The 18,307-nt window shown below is 44.8% G+C and overlaps 2 protein-coding genes across 4 annotated transcripts; one reads left to right on the top strand and one right to left on the bottom strand.

Moving 5' to 3' along the window:
- Positions 1-2,518: 2,518 nt before the first annotated feature.
- On the bottom strand, positions 2,519-5,212 carry dhdds (dehydrodolichyl diphosphate synthase). Of its 2 annotated transcripts, none has more exons than XM_037274023.1 (9): positions 5,151-5,212; positions 4,764-4,832; positions 4,424-4,540; positions 4,214-4,374; positions 3,705-3,821; positions 3,522-3,623; positions 3,342-3,456; positions 3,153-3,260; positions 2,519-3,077 (listed from the first exon to the last, which is right to left on the bottom strand). In XM_037274023.1, the coding sequence occupies exons 2-9, from the start codon at positions 4,824-4,826 to the stop codon at positions 2,832-2,834; spliced, it is 1,029 nt and encodes a 342-aa protein (XP_037129918.1). In that variant the 5' UTR covers positions 4,827-4,832; positions 5,151-5,212; the 3' UTR covers positions 2,519-2,831. The 2 variants fall into 2 exon arrangements, with proteins under 2 accessions (XP_037129918.1, XP_037129919.1); XM_037274024.1 differs by having other exon boundaries at positions 4,214-4,356; positions 5,151-5,211.
- Positions 5,213-5,879: 667 nt separating this feature from the next.
- Positions 5,880-18,160, top strand: ago1 (argonaute RISC component 1). 2 transcript variants are annotated; one of them, XM_037274022.1, is made up of 19 exons: positions 5,880-6,315; positions 9,163-9,349; positions 10,333-10,453; positions 10,599-10,780; positions 11,279-11,415; positions 11,526-11,660; positions 11,743-11,830; positions 12,085-12,232; positions 12,311-12,430; positions 12,507-12,629; positions 12,711-12,844; positions 12,986-13,170; positions 13,238-13,397; positions 13,518-13,608; positions 14,604-14,798; positions 14,967-15,101; positions 15,194-15,295; positions 15,369-15,568; positions 15,638-18,160. In XM_037274022.1, the coding sequence occupies exons 1-19, from the start codon at positions 6,291-6,293 to the stop codon at positions 15,744-15,746; spliced, it is 2,577 nt and encodes an 858-aa protein (XP_037129917.1). In that variant the 5' UTR covers positions 5,880-6,290; the 3' UTR covers positions 15,747-18,160. The 2 variants fall into 2 exon arrangements, with proteins under 2 accessions (XP_037129917.1, XP_037129916.1); XM_037274021.1 differs by having other exon boundaries at positions 11,719-11,830.
- The last annotated feature ends 147 nt before the right edge of the window (positions 18,161-18,307 follow it).

Genomic DNA, 18,307 nt, shown 5'->3' with positions numbered 1-18,307 from the left:
ATTCATGCCATACCCTGATAAAAAACTGTTTCTTTAATTTTTTTAGCAACATATATATATATATATATATATATATACATATATATATACACACACACACGGGAGCACATTGCTAAGCTGCATCCAGCAGGAGGCGCTGTTGATCAGGTCTTAAGTTCCATATCAGCTGTTGGCATGTAAACAGAAGCTCTGAACATTCAGAGCAAGATCCCTCTGTTAAAACAGCGAGCCGAATTATCCAATACAAATTTATTGTCAGTTTGTAACGAAAACTGATTCCATCATCTTGGTATCATTATCATTGTTGAATCTCGGGGCTTAGTGTATATATAGTCTGAATAAATGGCTATAAGACAGAAAACACAAAGAACAATAAAAATAAAACAGGAGGAAATCATTCAAATGTCTGTTGAGTGACTGCAACCCACCAATAACAGGCGTGGGGAACACCGTCTCTGTGGGGTGAAAGAATGCAAAAATGTAATCTTAATTTAGCGATTCTCATTTAGAAAATGATGCCTTTATATTAAATAAAAACGTAACAAACCTCAATGGTCCCACTTGACTGCTGGGTGGGAGGGGTAAACAAGAAACGTATTCATTAAATATCATAATTAACATATAATTGCTACAGTTCAAACAGTTTAATAGCCTAATAGCCAGTTGTCGCGCTTTACCTAATGACGACATAATTCACTTCATCATATGTGTGTTCTGTTATGACGTTCTGATTAAATTTATAGTTGCGGTCCCTTTAAGAGTTCCGGTGACGTTTACCGGCTTTTTCTGTCATGCGCATCGGATGTTATTTTGTCAGTTAATAAACACAGCTCAGAGTCTGAATGTGAGAAGTTTTCGGCTCGTTTTCTACGCCTTTAAAGCAACTTCCACACAGTGATATTTTAACTGTATTGTCACAATTTCCATTAAAATTAGGTTCACACTATAATGCTTGCATCTAGTCAAATCGACAAACTGATTTTATTTAATTTGTTGTGTTTTCCTGAAAATGTTAAAGAACGGTGATGCTATTGACTTTCCCGCTCATATTTGAATTCAAATCAAGAGGGGGCGGGACCAGTTGCTATGACAACGCGTTGGCGCCATGACAGTTCCCTTTGTTTCCCCCCCGCCCCCTGCATGTAGGCGCAAGTAGAAGAGCGAACCGCGGAGAGAAACTGTCGAAATTACTGCCGTACAAACGAGAAAACTACTGAATTTTTGCACAATCACCACATCGACGGGTTGCAAACTAATTCGAATTCAAAGCAACGAGAAAAGATGCAGTTTTAAAACCAACTACCCCACCCAAAACTCCCGGAAGTGACTCGATTCGTATCAAACTGCCCAATGGCTGCTCCTGAGGCTCGGCATCAAAAACAATACGTCATTCGAATACGAAACACATATCAACATGTACGTTTTGATGCAATTGTGTAATTTTTCTCGCTTTAAAAAAAATACAACGCGGAGCAAAAACAAACTAGGAGCGCATGGGGTGGGGGGGGAAAAAAAAGACGTCACATCGCCTCCCCTCCCCCACCACGATCTCCGCGCTCAAAACATACATTTTGATGGACAGTTAACTGTCAGGCTTACGTAAACGTCAAAACATTGCACATATTTGCGTGCAATTTGGCACAAAAATTACACTAAAAGTTGTCATTTTTTTCGCGAATAGAAAAAAAAAAAACATAACAAAAACGTGAATACTACACAAATGGAGCTATTATTCACAAGCAAATTGTTAAAATATTTTTTTGCCTGGTTTTTATCGACGCTAATCCGACGTTTATTTGCAGCAGGCTGCAGGTTTGCGCAGTATGCGCGCCACGGCTGGCTGTCATGGCGATGACGTTTCCACAAACGAAAGCGGACAACCTCACATAACCTTCACTCTAAAATAAAATAAGCAAAAGCGAAAAACGACATAAACCTTTCTGTGGGAGAGTAAAAAAAAAAAAAAAAAAATCTTACCTTTGCTTTTGCCATGTCGTCGCAGACAAAAATTGCAAAAAAAATGTGTGAAACTGTTTTTTTCCTTCTCACAAGGGGGTTTATGTGCTGTGCAGACAGGGTCGCTGCTTGAAATGGCGTATGTATATGGCAAAGCAATGTTTTTCTAGTTTATACCATGAAATATAAGAGCCAAACCAGTTTGAACCAGTTGGACATAGCACCGGCTGTCATTGGATGTCTTTGTGTCACATGGCTACGGGTGCCCTCCCTTTTTGTGTCGAAAGCAAAACATTGGTGGGGGAGGATCTTCGAGGATCTCGTTGGACGTGCCGACCAGCTCCTCAAGGGGTCGTGCTAGTGACACAGTAATGCAACGTCTTGTAGTTAGTGAATTTGCAGCTAAAAAATATATTTAAACAAATAATTAAATCCAATAAATGAAATAAAAGCAGTAAATACCCAAATATAAATACAAATATCAATATCAAATTCATCAAATTTCACCATACAACATTAAAACCAAATCCTGCCTGAAACGATAAGAACCAAAGCCTATAGCTTGACAATCAATAATTATTTTAATCTTTCTTGATAAGACTGGTCAAAATTTAGTTATGTCACCAACATCACATCACTGATACCATTGATCAACCGAATTACAACGGCACAGCGCTCACTCCACAAACCACAGCATGCATTCAACGACGATTAACATCTTCAACTACATTTTGACCAGACGCGTTCCATTTGAATCTACATTTATAAATATGCCAGTAACTCTATAGCCCCATAGGGGTTGATGTCGCCCCCTTCTGGACACCGAGCAGAAGAAGCCCTTGTAAGAAGAGGTGGAGGTGCACAACGAGGCGCTCTTACGCTGCCACACCGCTACATAAGTCAGTAAAGAAAGAGTCCCGCTTGTGCGCGAGCGCCTCCAGGAAGTGACGAACTCGCTCTTGGCGTTGAGTGGCGTAGTGTGACAACGCCTCCTGCCTGCGGATGGCGTCGGCGGGTTTGCCGTTGCCGTGGCGCTGCAGGTACTCGGCGGAGCAGGCTGAGGCGCGGTCCGCCTCCAGCTGCTGCAACGCCTCGTGCGCTCGGTGGATGTCTCGTGCGTTCTGGAATATGAACATTTTAGGTACAGTGTTGTGGAACAGACACAATTGTGAAGAAAAAGAAAACCGAAGCCTCACCTGAATTGATTTGTGGTTGACTTGATACTGGAGAATTGCTTCACATAAATTCCAGAAGGAATACTCGGGCCACAGCACCGACTGGAACACTAAACATGTGTGGGATGTCTGAGTAGGAAGAGGGAAGGGGGGAGTATTATCAATACTCACGATAATAAAAAATTAATGAAAAGTCTTTGTCATCCTCACCTGCCAGAGTAGGAAGTCACTGAGGCGCACTTCGCCCGAGGTTCTGATGAGCAGGTCGGGATTGGGAGAATTGTTGCTGTACAGACATTCGCTCAGCAGAGCCTCGGACACGTCGCTAACATACACAAGCGCGTTCTCTTGAGTCACGTAAAAGTTGACATTTCAAAGCGCGCACATTACCTGGCTTGAATCAGTCCTTGCTCCACCCCCCAAGCCATCTCTCTCACCGCGTTGGTCATTTCATATCGTGACGTGTAGGCGAAACACACATTCAAGAAGCACCTGTGGAAAAAAAAGTGTTTCAAAACCTTTTTTTCAATTAAAAAAAAAAAAAAGACTTAATGAAGGGAGACGACAGCGTACTTGTTGTGAGCTCGTGTAGCGAGCACGGCTTTGGCGATGAGTTGCTGGAGGTCCAACGGCAGCAGATTCAAGTCGCCAAGCACCCGGATGCAAACTCCATGCTTCTCCAGATTCTCCCTGTGGTTGAAAGAACATCAAAACACACAGTGTCTCATTCATTGGGAAAAAAAAAAACCCATCACATGCTGCATGCTCATCTTCATTTCCTCTTTTCAAAGCCAGAGGGGATGGCTTAGTTTAGACCAAACTGCTAGCTCAATGCTAACATATCTTGCAAAACACCATAAACAGGCTAATAGAAATAAGTACAGATTTTCCTGCAATTATAAACCTACAAAGAACAGACTCTTTAACACAAATGGAGTATCAACACAGACTGACGGTATGTGTAGGAACTAGGAACCATTTTGTAGTGATGGAAAAATGAAGCTTCAAATTTGCTTCATAAACCAGTTGTATCTTTTTGACTTTTCAAATATAAATATTCTGCTGGTACAGAGGTAACTCACCGTTCATCCAAAAGTCTTTCAAATTTCTGTTTGGCCAGTTCCATCAGGCCGTCTACTTCGTCCTTAGTGCGCTTGAAGTTCTCGATACTGAAGGCGTACACGGTCACTTCCTGTATGTTCAGATGCTTACACCAGCGAAGTGTCTGGAAGACAAGTGAGGACTGTTCACATGACAACAATTCTTCACTCACATATGTCAGCATTGCTCACCTCTGCCAACTTGTTGAAGCCCTGCATGTGTCCTTCCTGGCGCTCCATGTTCTTCCTGCGTGCAAAGCGACGGTTGCCGTCCATGATGAAGGCCACGTGTTTGGGCATGGGGCCCGCCTTGGAAGGGAAAGAGCACGGGGTCACTTGTTACAAAATCATATTTTTGCAAAAGACTCCATATTCTCAAATAATATATATATACAAAAACAAGCTTTGCACCAAAAGTTTCGATTTATTTGCCTTTGCAACAAATACTGTGACACATCACAATGGATATTTTAAATGCATTCTGCATCAATAGCGCAATCCAAGAAGAGGATTTTTTCTTCTCCAAGCATACCTTGAGGATATTGGCTGAAATTTTCTCGAGCAGGTTTAATTCGCCCTCCTTTATCCACGACATGTTCGGCTGCGAGGGACTTTGGGGGGGAAAAAGAAGGGAAAATGCCCATAAACAAATAGAAATGAGTAAATCTCTTTCTAATGGTAATGATTTGAGTGGTAGGATTTTCCAGTGAAATGTCATCCCGCTGCAATGTTTCACGAAACATGCGCTCAATCGCGGCTAATTGCTTGAACAACGGCAACACAAACGCGCTGACATAACGTCGTCAAAAATGCTTCTTTCGCTGTAGACATCGACATTCACCCAAACTAGAGACGATATAACAACTGTAATTACAAATTGACGAGATTTCCGAAAGATTTTGCCAGGCTTCCAACTCACCGTTTTTTACGATGACGACCGCTTCCGTATTGGACAAGGTGACGTCACCCAACTTCCTGTCACGTAGGAGGATCGTTTTTATCGATATTGTGGAGGGGAAATAATAATTAATCGCTTAAAAATGCATGATTTAATAAAACTGACAGTTTACGCTACAATACAAACTGACTTGAAAAATTATAAGGAAAAAAACCCGTCAATAATTACTTTTTCTAAAAAGGCGTGTGTTTTGTTGTTATTTTCTTTTCAGCTCAATTTTAATTATTGTTTTGATTTTCACTATTGTTTTCACACGTGTTGTTGCCCTTAAATTTTATCGAGAGTGCCTGAAGCACTTATTCTAATGTCCGGGTGTAATATACATTTTCCCCGGATTTGTTTATTATCTAGATTGATGGATAAATGATGAATAATGGTGACAATGATTATTTATTACATTTGATTTATTGGGTTTTGTCCTATTGCCATTAAATTGAAATTTTGTGCAGTTCAGAGGACCTTCGTTTACGTTAGTGGAGGGTAATGGACTATGTTGCGTTCCCATTTACGCAGTTTACGCGAACGTAATTTACGTACAATTTAAAAACGGGTTACTTCGGGTGAACCTGCAATGCAATTTCTTCTTCCACCACCAGGGTACGTCAGTAAGTTCTCCAGCAGTTTTGATGGCAGAGAAGAAGTTTGAGATTTTCTTTCTTTCTTTTTTTTAATTTTTTGGGGTGGTGGGGGACTTAGGGGGGGTGGCCTTTTTTGTTCGGCGGGGACGAGCCACAACACACCGCTCGAGGCACCCCAGCGCCGCGGACCGTCGGCTCAATCCCGAGGTGGGTTGGTGGGGAGCGACACCGTAGCGACAAACGGCAGCCGGAGACAAGAGGGGGTCGAACACCGGACCGGCGGGCAGTCATCGCCCCTTTCGTTATTTATTTATTTTTTTTTTTTTTTTGAAAACCTCGTAACTCATCTGGTGGGGCTTTTTAGGGGGGCAGAGGGAGCTCAGAGCAGGGGGTCCAACACACCGAGGAGGGACGAAGACATCACGGCGTGAGGAGGGGGCTGCCTTCCAACCTGAAGGGGCCGGTGGTTCGGCCACACCACCCTGGATTAGCTAGTTTGTACCCGCGCAGCTAAGTGAATGGGATGGAGCCGGGACCGTCTGGCGCTGGTATGTATATTTCAAAATTATTCGTTTAAAAAAAACTATTGGATCTATGTTTGTGGAAGAAAAAGGCGAGCTATGGTCGCCTGGCCCCGGCTCGTTGGTTGATAACAACCGCGTGAAGGGAGACACAAGGAAGGAGGGACTCTTAAGGGAATTTCTTCCCATTTATCGCCTCTTAAACGGTGTTGACCATCCGCTGGGGTGGGGGCGGCCCCGGAGGTCGTGGGAATGAAGCCCGCCTTCCACCGGCAGCATCTGGCTGAGCTATGCGAGTAGCCCTGGCTGCCCTCCTCTCCGATCATTGACAGTTTTCTGATTCTCACTTAGTGTTTTATCATTAATAATTTCGAGTTCCAGACATATGACTGCATATGTATTATTATACGGCTTCGTTTTAGGTTAATTTATGTGTAGGGAGGCTCTTTGGGGGCCCCACCTCAGTATTTGTGAAGTTGCCTATTGTGTGTGTGTGTGTGTGTGTGTGTGTGTGTGTGTGTGTGTGTGTGTGTGTGTGCGTGTGCGTAGAGTGGGATGATTTAAAAGAGCATTTAATTATAGTGTTTTAGGTAGTGGTCAATTATTTAGAGAGTTCACGACAAAAAATTGAATTGGTGCATTAGCAATCCAATAGAAATAGAAGTCCAGGTTTACACAACTATGCCTTATGAAAGTTCACTGGCTCAGTGTACAATGTAATAATAGAATAGTACAATACTCGGAGGCATATTTTCTTCTGTAGAAAGCAACCTATTACTGAATCCTAGTTTAGCTTAGTTGTGTTTTTGTGTGTATTTTCATCCTACATGTGTTGTACTACCCCCTAGTAACCATGATGTGCACACCAGAAGTGGCGCAATCTCCATTGAATGATCAAAATGCACAAATAGTGTAATTGTCTACATTCTATTTTAGTATCTTATCACTGTGTTTTCAAAAACAAAGCAGAACACTGTTTCTTTAACAGATACTTTCTTGTCAAAACATTTCGTTGGTGTTTTGGGGGGAGCTTGACTGTATTAATGGCACACTTCAATGACAAATGAGGATTTGAGATCTAAGAGTTTTGAGTCACAAATGTAAATTAAGGTATGCACCACTGTGGTCTGACCCAGTGTTACGCTGGCCCTTGTCATGATTAGTTTTAAACTGAACATTTTGTGTAAAATGGACTTGACTTGCTATAAACAGAAATATTTGGCTTTCTGCGTTGTCTGCCCACCTACCAAATGTGAAATTAAATTACCAAGTAAAGCTAATGTCTGGTTATTTCTTAAAACGTGTCTGTAAGCGAGGCTCTCTGACTTTTTATGGATTGTGACGCAACAGTGTGGCTAATTTGCATAATACCGAGCCCTCATGACAATCTCTGCCTGCGAATGAAGATTTTCGGTCAAATCTACACTACAGTTTTTGGAAATATTTACAATTGGAAACTTTGTGACATTTCACTGTGAGTTGGGGTCATTTATTGGAAAGGTATCATTTGAGGAGAAATTAATTTTAGTTTTGTCATAAGCAGACAATCCATGTAAAAGGGATCGCTCTCCTTGCCCACATGCAAGGGCATTACTTTACGCACGCACACACACACACACACGAACGCACACAACGTGCCATGTAAGTTTTACCTTGAGGAAATCCCTTGGAGCTATTTAAAGAAGGGCCTTTCCAGGTTGGCCTGATGTGGGAACATGCTCCCCACAGGACCCAAGAGGCCAAGGTCTCGGCTCCTCCTTTCATCCAACAGGCGCCCCCAACCTCCCTCACGCACAGACTCACACACAGGTCTTCTGATATCCATGACAATGCCGTGTTGCTGTGGCGTCTCCATGGTGAGGCTGGGAATGCCGAGGGGGTGCGGCGGGATGGGGAGGCTATCCCGTGTTTTCTGAGGGCACTCCCCTCCGTCAAGCCACCCGGTGTTTATATGTCTCAGAGGGAGGAACGGGGCAGCTGGGGTCTTTGTTGTTGACGGTGGCGCGAGTGAGTGTGTGTGTGTGTGTGTGTGTGTGTGTGTGTGTGTGTGTGTGTGTATGCGTGTGTATGCATGCATGCGTGTGTGTGTGTGTGTGTGTGTGTGTGTGTGTGTGTGTGTGTGTGTGTGTGTGTGTGTGTGTGTGTGTGTGTAGGGGGGTTCTCTGGGGACTTGAGGGGTTAAGACATGGGGGCCCCTCGCAAGCAGGAGTTACTGCTAAACTTCCCACCCCAGACGTATTGATACTGACATTGGTTTTCTTTTGGTTCAAGTTTGGTGTTTTGTGGGCAGTCCCCAAATTTGGGCACTGTGCTCTGCCCACATCCAGTTATGAGAGTACCAAATTTTCACAGTCTTGCCTCACCCATCTGTCTGGTAAAAACAAGTTGGCAAAGCAATTGGACCAACTTTCAAAGACAAGGACCCCAGGAAATGACTAAACCACCTGAAAATTCTTTTGGGCATGGATGCTTGACATGTGATAGGAGATATAAATACAGAATTTCATATTGCAATGTAAAATTGAGTTTTGGGGGTGAATTTTGGTGTAGCTATGAGGGTTAGGGTTAAATGGCAGACTTGACATTTATTTTTGGGAATGGCTCTTATGAAATTTTTGTGGGTCTTCTCGTGATAGACATGCTAACCAAATTTCATTTTGCTTAAAAAACTCTTTGAGGCCTGAAATTTGGAGATGTGTGAAGAAAAATGGCTTTGGAGAATTTGAAGTTCATATTTGAGGGATGCCTGGAAAGGTCCTGCTTAGAATTTCAGATTTTACCATGATTTTTGTAAAATGAGTTTGGCCCAACAAAGGTAGTAGCAGTCAAACAAAATCTGACATCCTTTCTTTCTCCCACTAATTATGTCCTCAGTGCCCATGGGGGTCTTCCCCCCACCCCTGCAGCAGGTGTTCCATGCCCCGCGTCGGCCAGGAATGGGCACTGTGGGCAAGCCCATCAAACTGCTGGCCAACTACTTCGAGGTGGAGATCCCCAAGATGGACGTCTACCACTACGAGGTGGACATTAAGCCGGACAAGTGCCCGCGGCGAGTCAACCGGTAGGTCGCAGTGACCACGACAGATGTGGCGTCTGTAAAGCAGCCAATGTCTTCCAACATTGACCTGAAAAAAATAATTGCTCCAGTTCACACACAAATAGAAAAAGATCCATTATGTGCTTCTCTTACAGGGGAAGCTATTTGTTTTCGTCTTTTCGGACTCTTAGGAAAAAAAGCCACGACAATGAAATCGATTAAAGGAGAAAAAAAAAGGAGCTGTCTTGTTTGTGATTTGTCACCTTCGTGCTTTTAGTGGCAGTAAACAAACATGAAAGAAAAAGAGAGAAATCTGCTGACTCTCTTGTCTTGAGCTCTCTTGACAGTCCTTTTTAATTTCAGCCATCTTTGTCTGCTGTAAAAGGGGGGGTGTTTTAGCCACGACAATTAATTTTTCTCACAATGCTAAATTCTGCTGATGTTGTGTTTCAAGCCAGTCCTATTTGAAATGTGTCAGTACCGAATATAGTATTTAAAATCGGTCAGATGGAGCGCTTCTTCAACTTGGAGGACTTAAACGTTTTGACATTTTTTTCAGTGTGTCTTAAGTTCTGCAGCATTTTCAACTCAAGATGACAAAAAAAAGTGGCATGAACGTACCCCTGCAAAACTTAGTGTCCTTCCTCTAAAAGTCCGGAAAGCCTTTGAGCTTCACTGCCTCTTGACTCAAGGGTTTTGAGATAAAAGCTACCCAGAATCTATCCAAAGATCACGTCCTTTGACCTGCACCCTTCCCCCTTTTGGCGTATTGAAAAATGACCTCCTGCCTCCTCCCACTTTCATTCCTTCTTTTTTGTCCTCTCCTCCTCCCACCTCCTCCCATGACCATGGCAGCTGCGTCACGCACAATTGATAATTCCGCCATCTCGCGTCACAATGGAGCACCACGCCACGATCAAGGGGATGGCTTGAACTGACGGAGCGTCATGGGTGGCTCGTGTTAACGCTTTTTTTTTTCTTCTGCCTGTTTGATGACCTCTTTGCAGGGAAGTGGTGGAGTACATGGTGCAGCACTTCAAGCCGCAGCTCTTTGGCGACCGCAAGCCCGTGTACGACGGCAAGAAGAATATCTACACGGTGCTGGCGCTGCCCATCGGCAGTGAAAAGGTATGAATGTGTTGCCAGAACACATCACCACCCAAATCGAGCCCTCCCAAAAAATTACCATTGCTTGTATATGCCTTGATTTCATTCCAACAGGTTCAGTATGTTGATTTAAAAATAGACACTGAGGAAATTCATTTCATTCCAGGTGGATTTCGAGGTTACCATCCCAGGGGAGGGCAAGGACCGAATCTTCAAGGTGTCCATCCGTTGGCTGGCCAAGGTGTCATGGCGCCTGCTGCAGGAGACGCTGGTCAGCGGTCGGCTACAGGTGCCCCTCGACTCGGTGCAAGCCCTGGACGTGGCCATGCGTCACTTGGCCTCTATGAGGTATACGATTATTTTAAGAATCGATTCTGGTGAATTTTTTTTTTCCCCAGTTACTAGTTATTTTAATTCCAACCCAATAATCAAAAACAACCAACTTGTATGCTGTTGTTATTATACAAGGGAATGTACTTTAGAGCTTCCAATAGGGATTTGGAACTCTGGCAGAGCTTCCTACACTCCAGGGGGAAAAAATATGAGCCAGGGGGAAAAAATATGAGCCCTGCCAGTAATTTAGAACAATGAAAAATGTGTGATGTGCCATGTGTTAACATGACATAAATTCATGCTGTCATCTCTCTCTCGCGCTCTCTTTCTCTCTCTCTCACTCTCGCTCTCTCTTGCTCTCTCTCGCTCTCGCTCTCTCTTGCTCTCTCTCGCTCTCGCTCTCTCTCGCTCTCTCTCGCTCTCTCTCTTTCTCTCTCTCTCTTTCTCTCTTTGTCTCTCTCTCTCACACACACACTCACACAGTTCATTGTTTTTGTCAACACTTCCATTTAGGTACACTCCTGTGGGCCGCTCGTTCTTCTCCCCGCCAGAAGGCTACTACCACCCTCTGGGCGGTGGCCGGGAGGTATGGTTCGGCTTCCACCAGTCGGTGCGGCCCGCCATGTGGAAGATGATGCTCAACATCGACGGTGAGGAGTGACAAGGCCCTGACTTAGAAAAGCCCCCCCCACCTAGAAAAAATAAATAAATAGAGTGCTGTGGTCTGGATTCCTCACTAATGTTCTCTGGCTCCCTCCAGTGTCTGCCACCGCCTTCTACAAAGCCCAGCCTGTCATCGAATTCATGTGCGAAGTTCTGGACATCCGCAACATAGATGAGCAGCCCAAAACCCTCACCGATTCGCAACGGGTTCGCTTCACCAAAGAGATCAAAGGTGGGGGATTTTCAACGTCGGCCGACGCAAATAATTCGTAAATATCTAGTAGTGTCAGGTCTCGTATACCCCGCTTCGCCAGGCCTCAAGGTGGAAGTGACCCACTGTGGGCAAATGAAGAGGAAGTACCGTGTATGCAATGTCACCCGACGTCCTGCCAGCCATCAGACGTAAGTGCCATGATGATGATAATGGTGATGATGCGTGCCATGTCTCACTGCAACCACAATTGTCATTTGAAGAGACGCTGAGGTCATTTTAAGATCATCTTTGCTAGTCATCCACCAAAGGGAACAAATGACGCACACCTGCGCTATTCACCAAGATCCAGTACAAGAGCTGGATCTGAATTTTGCTTTTTTTTTTTTTATAGCCCTCCTGTTACATTGTGTGTCAATAAAAATATGATTTTCCTTTCTTACAGGTTCCCCCTCCAGCTCGAAAGCGGGCAGACCGTAGAATGCACTGTTGCCCAGTACTTCAAGCAGAAGTACAACCTGCAGTTAAAATACCCCCACCTGCCCTGCCTGCAGGTGGGGCAGGAGCAGAAGCACACATATCTGCCCCTAGAGGTGAGTCAAGCCTATCACGTGCTGATGATTTTCCCATCATGAGCGGATTTAAAAACCTCTCCGCCCCAAATGCGGCAGGTGTGCAACATCGTGGCGGGCCAAAGATGCATCAAGAAGCTGACGGATAATCAGACGTCCACCATGATCAAAGCGACTGCTCGCTCGGCGCCCGATAGACAGGAAGAGATCAGCCGGCTGGTGAGTCCAACCACTTAGCTGGAATTGCTAACTTCACTTCCGACGACCAACTGAATGACTTTTGGTTCTCTTGCAGATGAAGAACGCCAACTTCAACCTCGACCCCTACATCCAGGAATTTGGCATCAAGGTGAAGGACGACATGGCTGAAGTAACGGGCAGAGTGCTTCCAGCCCCGATCCTGCAGTACGGAGGACGGGTAAATATTTTGACCACAACAACCAGGGGCACGACTTTGAAAACACTCTGGTGAACATGTTTTGGTTGTGTCCCGTGACAGAACCGAGCCATAGCCACCCCAAATCAGGGCGTGTGGGACATGCGGGGCAAGCAGTTCTACAACGGCATCGAGATCAAAGTGTGGGCCATCGCCTGCTTTGCCCCGCAGAAGCAATGCAGAGAGGAGGTGCTGAAGTAAGTGCCAAAGTTAGCCTCAGCCTCATTTACACAGTGAATGTGCCATGTGCTTAATCATCTTTAAGTTTTAAATGATCCCAAACTCTGAGGGATCGCATGAAAAGAGAGGGCAAATGAATGATCATTTTGTCCTCTAAGGAACTTCACGGACCAGTTACGCAAGATCTCCAAGGACGCCGGCATGCCCATCCAAGGCCAGCCGTGCTTCTGCAAGTACGCGCAGGGAGCGGACAGCGTGGAGCCCATGTTCAGACACCTGAAGAACACCTACTCGGGGCTACAGCTCATCATTGTCATCCTGCCCGGCAAAACTCCCGTCTACGGTACGAGGATGATGTCATCTTAACCCGACGTGAACTGTCGGAGTTGATTTCGTATCTCCACTTTCAGCGGAGGTGAAGCGCGTGGGAGACACCCTGCTGGGCATGGCCACGCAGTGCGTCCAGGTGAAGAACGTGGTCAAGACGTCCCCTCAGACCCTCTCCAACCTTTGCCTCAAGATTAACGTCAAGCTGGGAGGCATCAATAACATCCTGGTGCCGCACCAAAGGTAAAGCCAATTACATTGAAATACTAAACTATTTGCTGAAGAAATTCAAAACAATTTCCTTAATATTGAACTCGTATATGATGGATGCATGTTGGGTCTTACTCGTGTTCCCTGTTCCAGGTCAGCGGTGTTCCAGCAGCCGGTTATCTTCCTGGGAGCTGATGTGACGCACCCTCCTGCTGGAGACGGCAAGAAACCCTCCATCACTGCCGTAAGTATCAACGGAAAGGGAGCAGGAAGGTGCTACCAGAACGATAGTGACACCTAGTGGCAGATTACAGCTACTGCTGGAAATTAATAAGCGCCATGCCGTGGTTTATCAACTCGAGCATTAGCGTTTCAACGTCGTATTTCCGTTGCTGTAGTCAACCACTGTTGTAACAGCACTGATACTGATACAAAACACAAAGATACAATCAGAAAATAATTTGTGGCAATGATTGATCCATTTGATGTGATAGATAAGGCTCAGATTTTCATGTTTATTGCACATTAAATGCAAAAGTAGTCTGCACAGGAAAAACGGACAAATCTGACATTTAGTGGCATTTATTGTTTGAATCATCGAGATAAAAGGAGACATCTGTCATTCACGTGTTCCGGTAATGGAAAAATGGGCGGATACCAATAAAAGGTTGCATCTTCTTAAGCTGAAGGGGAACAAAAAACAGAGCATGAGGAAGGTGTCGTCGGTAAGGGGATACAAGGAAGCAAATGTCTCATCACATTGAGTCACGTTGAAAAATTGAGATGACGTCAACCCCTCAGCCGCCGCTGACTTCAGCCGAGCTGCGATTGGTTGCCATGTTGCCTAGTGATAGTGACAGATGCTTGAATCACATGTTGGGTTTGGGAGCATTGAGGAGGGAGGAGAAAAAAAATGATTTGCACGGAGATCATTGTTCTGGATCAACAATTGGAAAAGTTAGAAAAAAAAAAACGTAGGCCTCTTCGGACATTTACACTGAAAAGAGTCCTGCAATATTTGTTGCATTAATTTAGAAGTTTAATTGGTGATCATTACCAGTACATTAATTATAATTAAAAAAATTTAGTAAAATATCGTTTTTTGTATTGTTGTCATGTACATCAGCAACACAAACCTGGTTCAGTGGCCCTTGAGTGCAAACGTTTGCTCCCTTGCTTCCCGACGTTAGCCACCAAGAGGTGCTCATGCTGCCTTGTTCTTCTCGTTGGTTCTTATAGGTGGTGGGCAGCATGGACGCCCACCCCAGCCGCTACTGCGCCACCGTGCGGGTCCAGCGGCCTCGGCAGGAGATCATCGAGGATCTGTCCTACATGGTGCGCGAGCTGCTCATCCAGTTCTATAAGTCCACCCGCTTCAAGCCCACCAGGATCATCTTCTACAGGGACGGCGTTCCGGAAGGCCAACTGCCGCAGGTCGAGCGAGAGAGAGACCACTTAAATGCTAACTTTTGTAAATATGTGTCTAATTGCGCAAGAGGGTTGTAAATACGTGGTGCTGGTGTTTTTGTTTTGGTTAGCAACATATTTCACATTACCTTGTTTTTATGTAATTGGGAAAAAATAAAAATGTTTTTATTTCAGATTCTCCACTATGAGCTGCTGGCCATCAGGGACGCCTGCATCAAGCTGGAGAAGGACTACCAGCCCGGCATCACTTACATTGTGGTGCAGAAGCGCCATCACACGCGCCTCTTCTGTGCCGACAAATCTGAAAGGGTGCGCTTTTTTTTTTTTTTTCTCGGGCCTGACCCCACCATTTTCACCCTTTTTCTATTAATAGTATCGTCTTTCTTGTTTTGTTTTACCAGATCGGAAAAAGCGGGAACATACCCGCTGGCACTACAGTGGACACCAGCATCACTCACCCCTTTGAGTTTGACTTCTACCTGTGTAGCCACGCAGGCATACAGGTAGTTTGATGATTCACCACAACACCTTATGGGATTCTACATTTCATGCAATTTGCCTTTTGTCCACGTCAAGGGTACGAGCCGGCCGTCGCATTATTACGTCTTGTGGGATGACAATCGTTTCACGGCCGACGAGTTGCAGATCCTCACCTACCAGTTGTGCCACACCTACGTACGCTGCACCCGCTCTGTGTCCATCCCGGCGCCAGCCTACTACGCCCGCCTCGTGGCCTTCCGTGCCCGCTACCATCTTGTGGACAAAGAGCACGACAGGTTGGGAACACGACCGACTCGTTGGCATCTGCCGATATCAAGTACTTACCGTTGATCTTGTGCTTGCAGCGGGGAGGGCAGTCACGTGTCAGGTCAGAGTAACGGCCGGGACCCCCAGGCGCTAGCTAAAGCGGTCCAGATCCACCACGACACCCTGAGGACCATGTACTTCGCCTGAGCTGCATAGCAAGGCAGCCACCGCTTCCCCTCGCCATGTCCCTTACGCCCAAGTGGGCTCGCAGCTCTCCGCCACTATGACCACCTCATCCTCTTCCCTTATCCCTGTGTGACTGCCCACGACTCATCACCCACCCACAGCCAGCCAGCCCGCCATATCGATCCAATCTTCAAAACATTCTCCAGCCTCATCCACTCAAAAGGTTATGAATATTATTATTATTATTATTGCGATTGTTCCTTTGTTTTTACTCGACTGGGACTGTTTTAGTTTTTTCGTCTGTATTATGATGTAATATTGTGTACTACCTTCACACTCGCAAGTAAGTATGCAATATGGAGGAAATTAGGCGGTGCTGCCTCTTTAACCCAATCCCGATGCCAGTGTTCCAAAATCACAAGGATTGGGTATCCTTTGCTTACTTTCATTGTTTTTACAAATAATGTTATTCTTCTTGTATTGTTTCATTTTTTTTTTAAAACCCACCTTGAGCTACTTTAGCACTTAGCGTTTAGCATGTAGGTGCCTGCGCGTCTAGGCTGCCATTTTCACTTTCCTAAGCGGGTGTAGCATATCTTAGAGCCTTTAGAGGGCTTCGCAAAGTATAACAATAGAGGGACCCTTGCATTGAGCCAGGGGCGGGGAACCTTTTTGCCTGCCTCTTCCGCAATGGTGGTCCGCAGGTTGCCCACCCTTGGTGTGTAAAAGATACTTGCACCCCGTGCACCTGAACCAGCATCATTAACCAGCCAAAAAAAGAACAAACAACCAATGGAAAAAGGAGGCACTTCAACAGGGAGCTCGTTTTTATGATTTTTGTCTGTATGCTCTTTAAAGATTTACAAGGCACTTTTTGTTTTACTTATAGATTTTTTTTATGACTTCCAAATGGCTTCATCTTTGTACACTAAGTCGCACACTTCTATAGCTATACATGAGCTCTTACCTCACCGCATAGACAGCAGAAGCACACTCTCTCGAGACTATCCCTCTTCAAATGCACTTGTTCCTCAACACTCATCCTTTGTCATCGTCACCTTCATCACCGCGTTTATCGCTTCGCAGTCCTGTAGCGCAGCGTTTCCCAAACTTGTCAAAGGCATTTATTTCGTTTTTCACCATGGCACCTGCCACAGAGTTACAATAGTGCGGTCCAGTCTGCCAATGTCATATTGCTTTCTGACCCCTGTACCAGTAGTTGAATGCATGGAGCAAAACTGATTGGCGCCCCCTAGTGTAAGAAAATGTATAGATTCAGTTTGGGAAACCTTGCCTTTTTTTGTCAGCCAATCTCCCTTGGTGCTCCGTGTGCATGGGTGGCACGAATAAGGGAGTTGCGACCACTTATTAATACACCCTGCCTTTTTAAATATGATAATAATAATAATGCATGGAACACGTTGTAAAACTGGATTATCTGAGCCACTTTTTTTCGTTGCCTGTTTGCCTCAATTGTGAAGTAGTTACAAAAATCTGCCCCCCCCAACACCACCACCACATTACTTGAGTATTGTGACTCGTCTGTGGAGACCGAAGCCCCTTTCACACTTGTTTACTTTTTGTTAGATGTATTCATTTTCAGTGGCAAAATAAATTCTGCAAATACTGTAATTTACTTTTTAGTGATGTGGAAAAAGTAGCACTTTTACTGCGGGTGCCGCCAATCTTACGGATCTGGTACTACCTCCAAAAATGGAAAATTCTTGCTCTGAAAGCGCAGACAGTTATGCGAACTTATCTCGCCTTGGGTTCGAAATGTCGTGTCTTTTTGCCGATTAGTTTTGTGTGAAAGAGGTTTTGGTCCAAATGCCACCTTGGTTGCCCCACCAAAGGCGTTTGTGGGGGTTTTAAATCACATTTATGGACTCGCATATTGTCAAAAAAAAAAGCCTTTGTACGATGTTTTACTGACCCGTCATTGTGTTGAAGGTGATTTGTACATATAAATATATGATATTAACCTGTTATGTATTTTGGCTCACCACTCGCCAGGCCTTGTCACAGTTTTTCGGGGGCCAGTACTCTCCCGCCGTCTCGTCCGTTCCGCCCTCTCCAGATAATAATGATACAAAGTTTCGCGGCAGTTCCTTGCACCGCTGAAACCAGATGCAGTTCTCACTCACTGAAGCCACAAAGCACCTTGCAAGAGGGGGCGGACGGGCAGGCAAGCGGGAGGGGCAGGTGGGTTTGTGGGGTTCGGATTGTATGTACGACAGCCGGCAGCCTCACCATCTGACTAAGCAATATCGAAGCCACTGATCAAGAACAATCCTTGTCATAGCACTTCCCAATAGATTTGGAATGAAAGGACTTGGAAGCGTTACGCTCTTTTGGCTCTCTATGTGATAGTAGTAATGGAAACTCTGTGGGGAGGGTTATTTTTTAAGAAGAAAATAAATTTGTTTTTTAAATAATGTCCTGTTATTCTTTGTGCACGCTTGCAGGTCACTTACTTACGCACACTAGCACAATATTATGAAGTAAACAAATTTGGGGTGGCTTAATATGATTTTAAATTGGAGGTCAAATTACAAATTAACCACTTAAATTTACAATAATTA

The sequence above is a fragment of the Syngnathus acus genome, chromosome 16 (assembly GCF_901709675.1).
Source record: "Syngnathus acus chromosome 16, fSynAcu1.2, whole genome shotgun sequence".
Taxonomy (NCBI): Eukaryota; Metazoa; Chordata; class Actinopteri; order Syngnathiformes; family Syngnathidae; genus Syngnathus; species Syngnathus acus.
This window is presented reverse-complemented; position numbering and strand designations above follow the sequence as displayed.

Bases quoted from the DNA above. Each gene is read 5' to 3' on its own strand.
- dhdds (XM_037274023.1), bottom strand. From the start codon at position 4,826: ATGTCGTGGATAAAGGAGGGCGAATTAAACCTGCTCGAGAAAATTTCA. The intron at 4,375-4,423 runs GTGAGCAATGCT...TCATGTGAACAG, and splicing joins GCTTCAACAAGTTGGCAGAG to TCCTCACTTGTCTTCCAGAC. The intron at 3,078-3,152 runs GTGAGGCTTCGG...TTCATATTCCAG, and splicing joins TCAACCACAAATCAATTCAG to AACGCACGAGACATCCACCG.
- ago1 (XM_037274021.1), top strand. From the start codon at position 6,291: ATGGAGCCGGGACCGTCTGGCGCTG. The intron at 6,316-9,162 runs GTATGTATATTT...TTATGTCCTCAG, and splicing joins GCCGGGACCGTCTGGCGCTG to TGCCCATGGGGGTCTTCCCC. The intron at 15,569-15,637 runs GTTGGGAACACG...TTGTGCTTGCAG, and splicing joins GTGGACAAAGAGCACGACAG to CGGGGAGGGCAGTCACGTGT.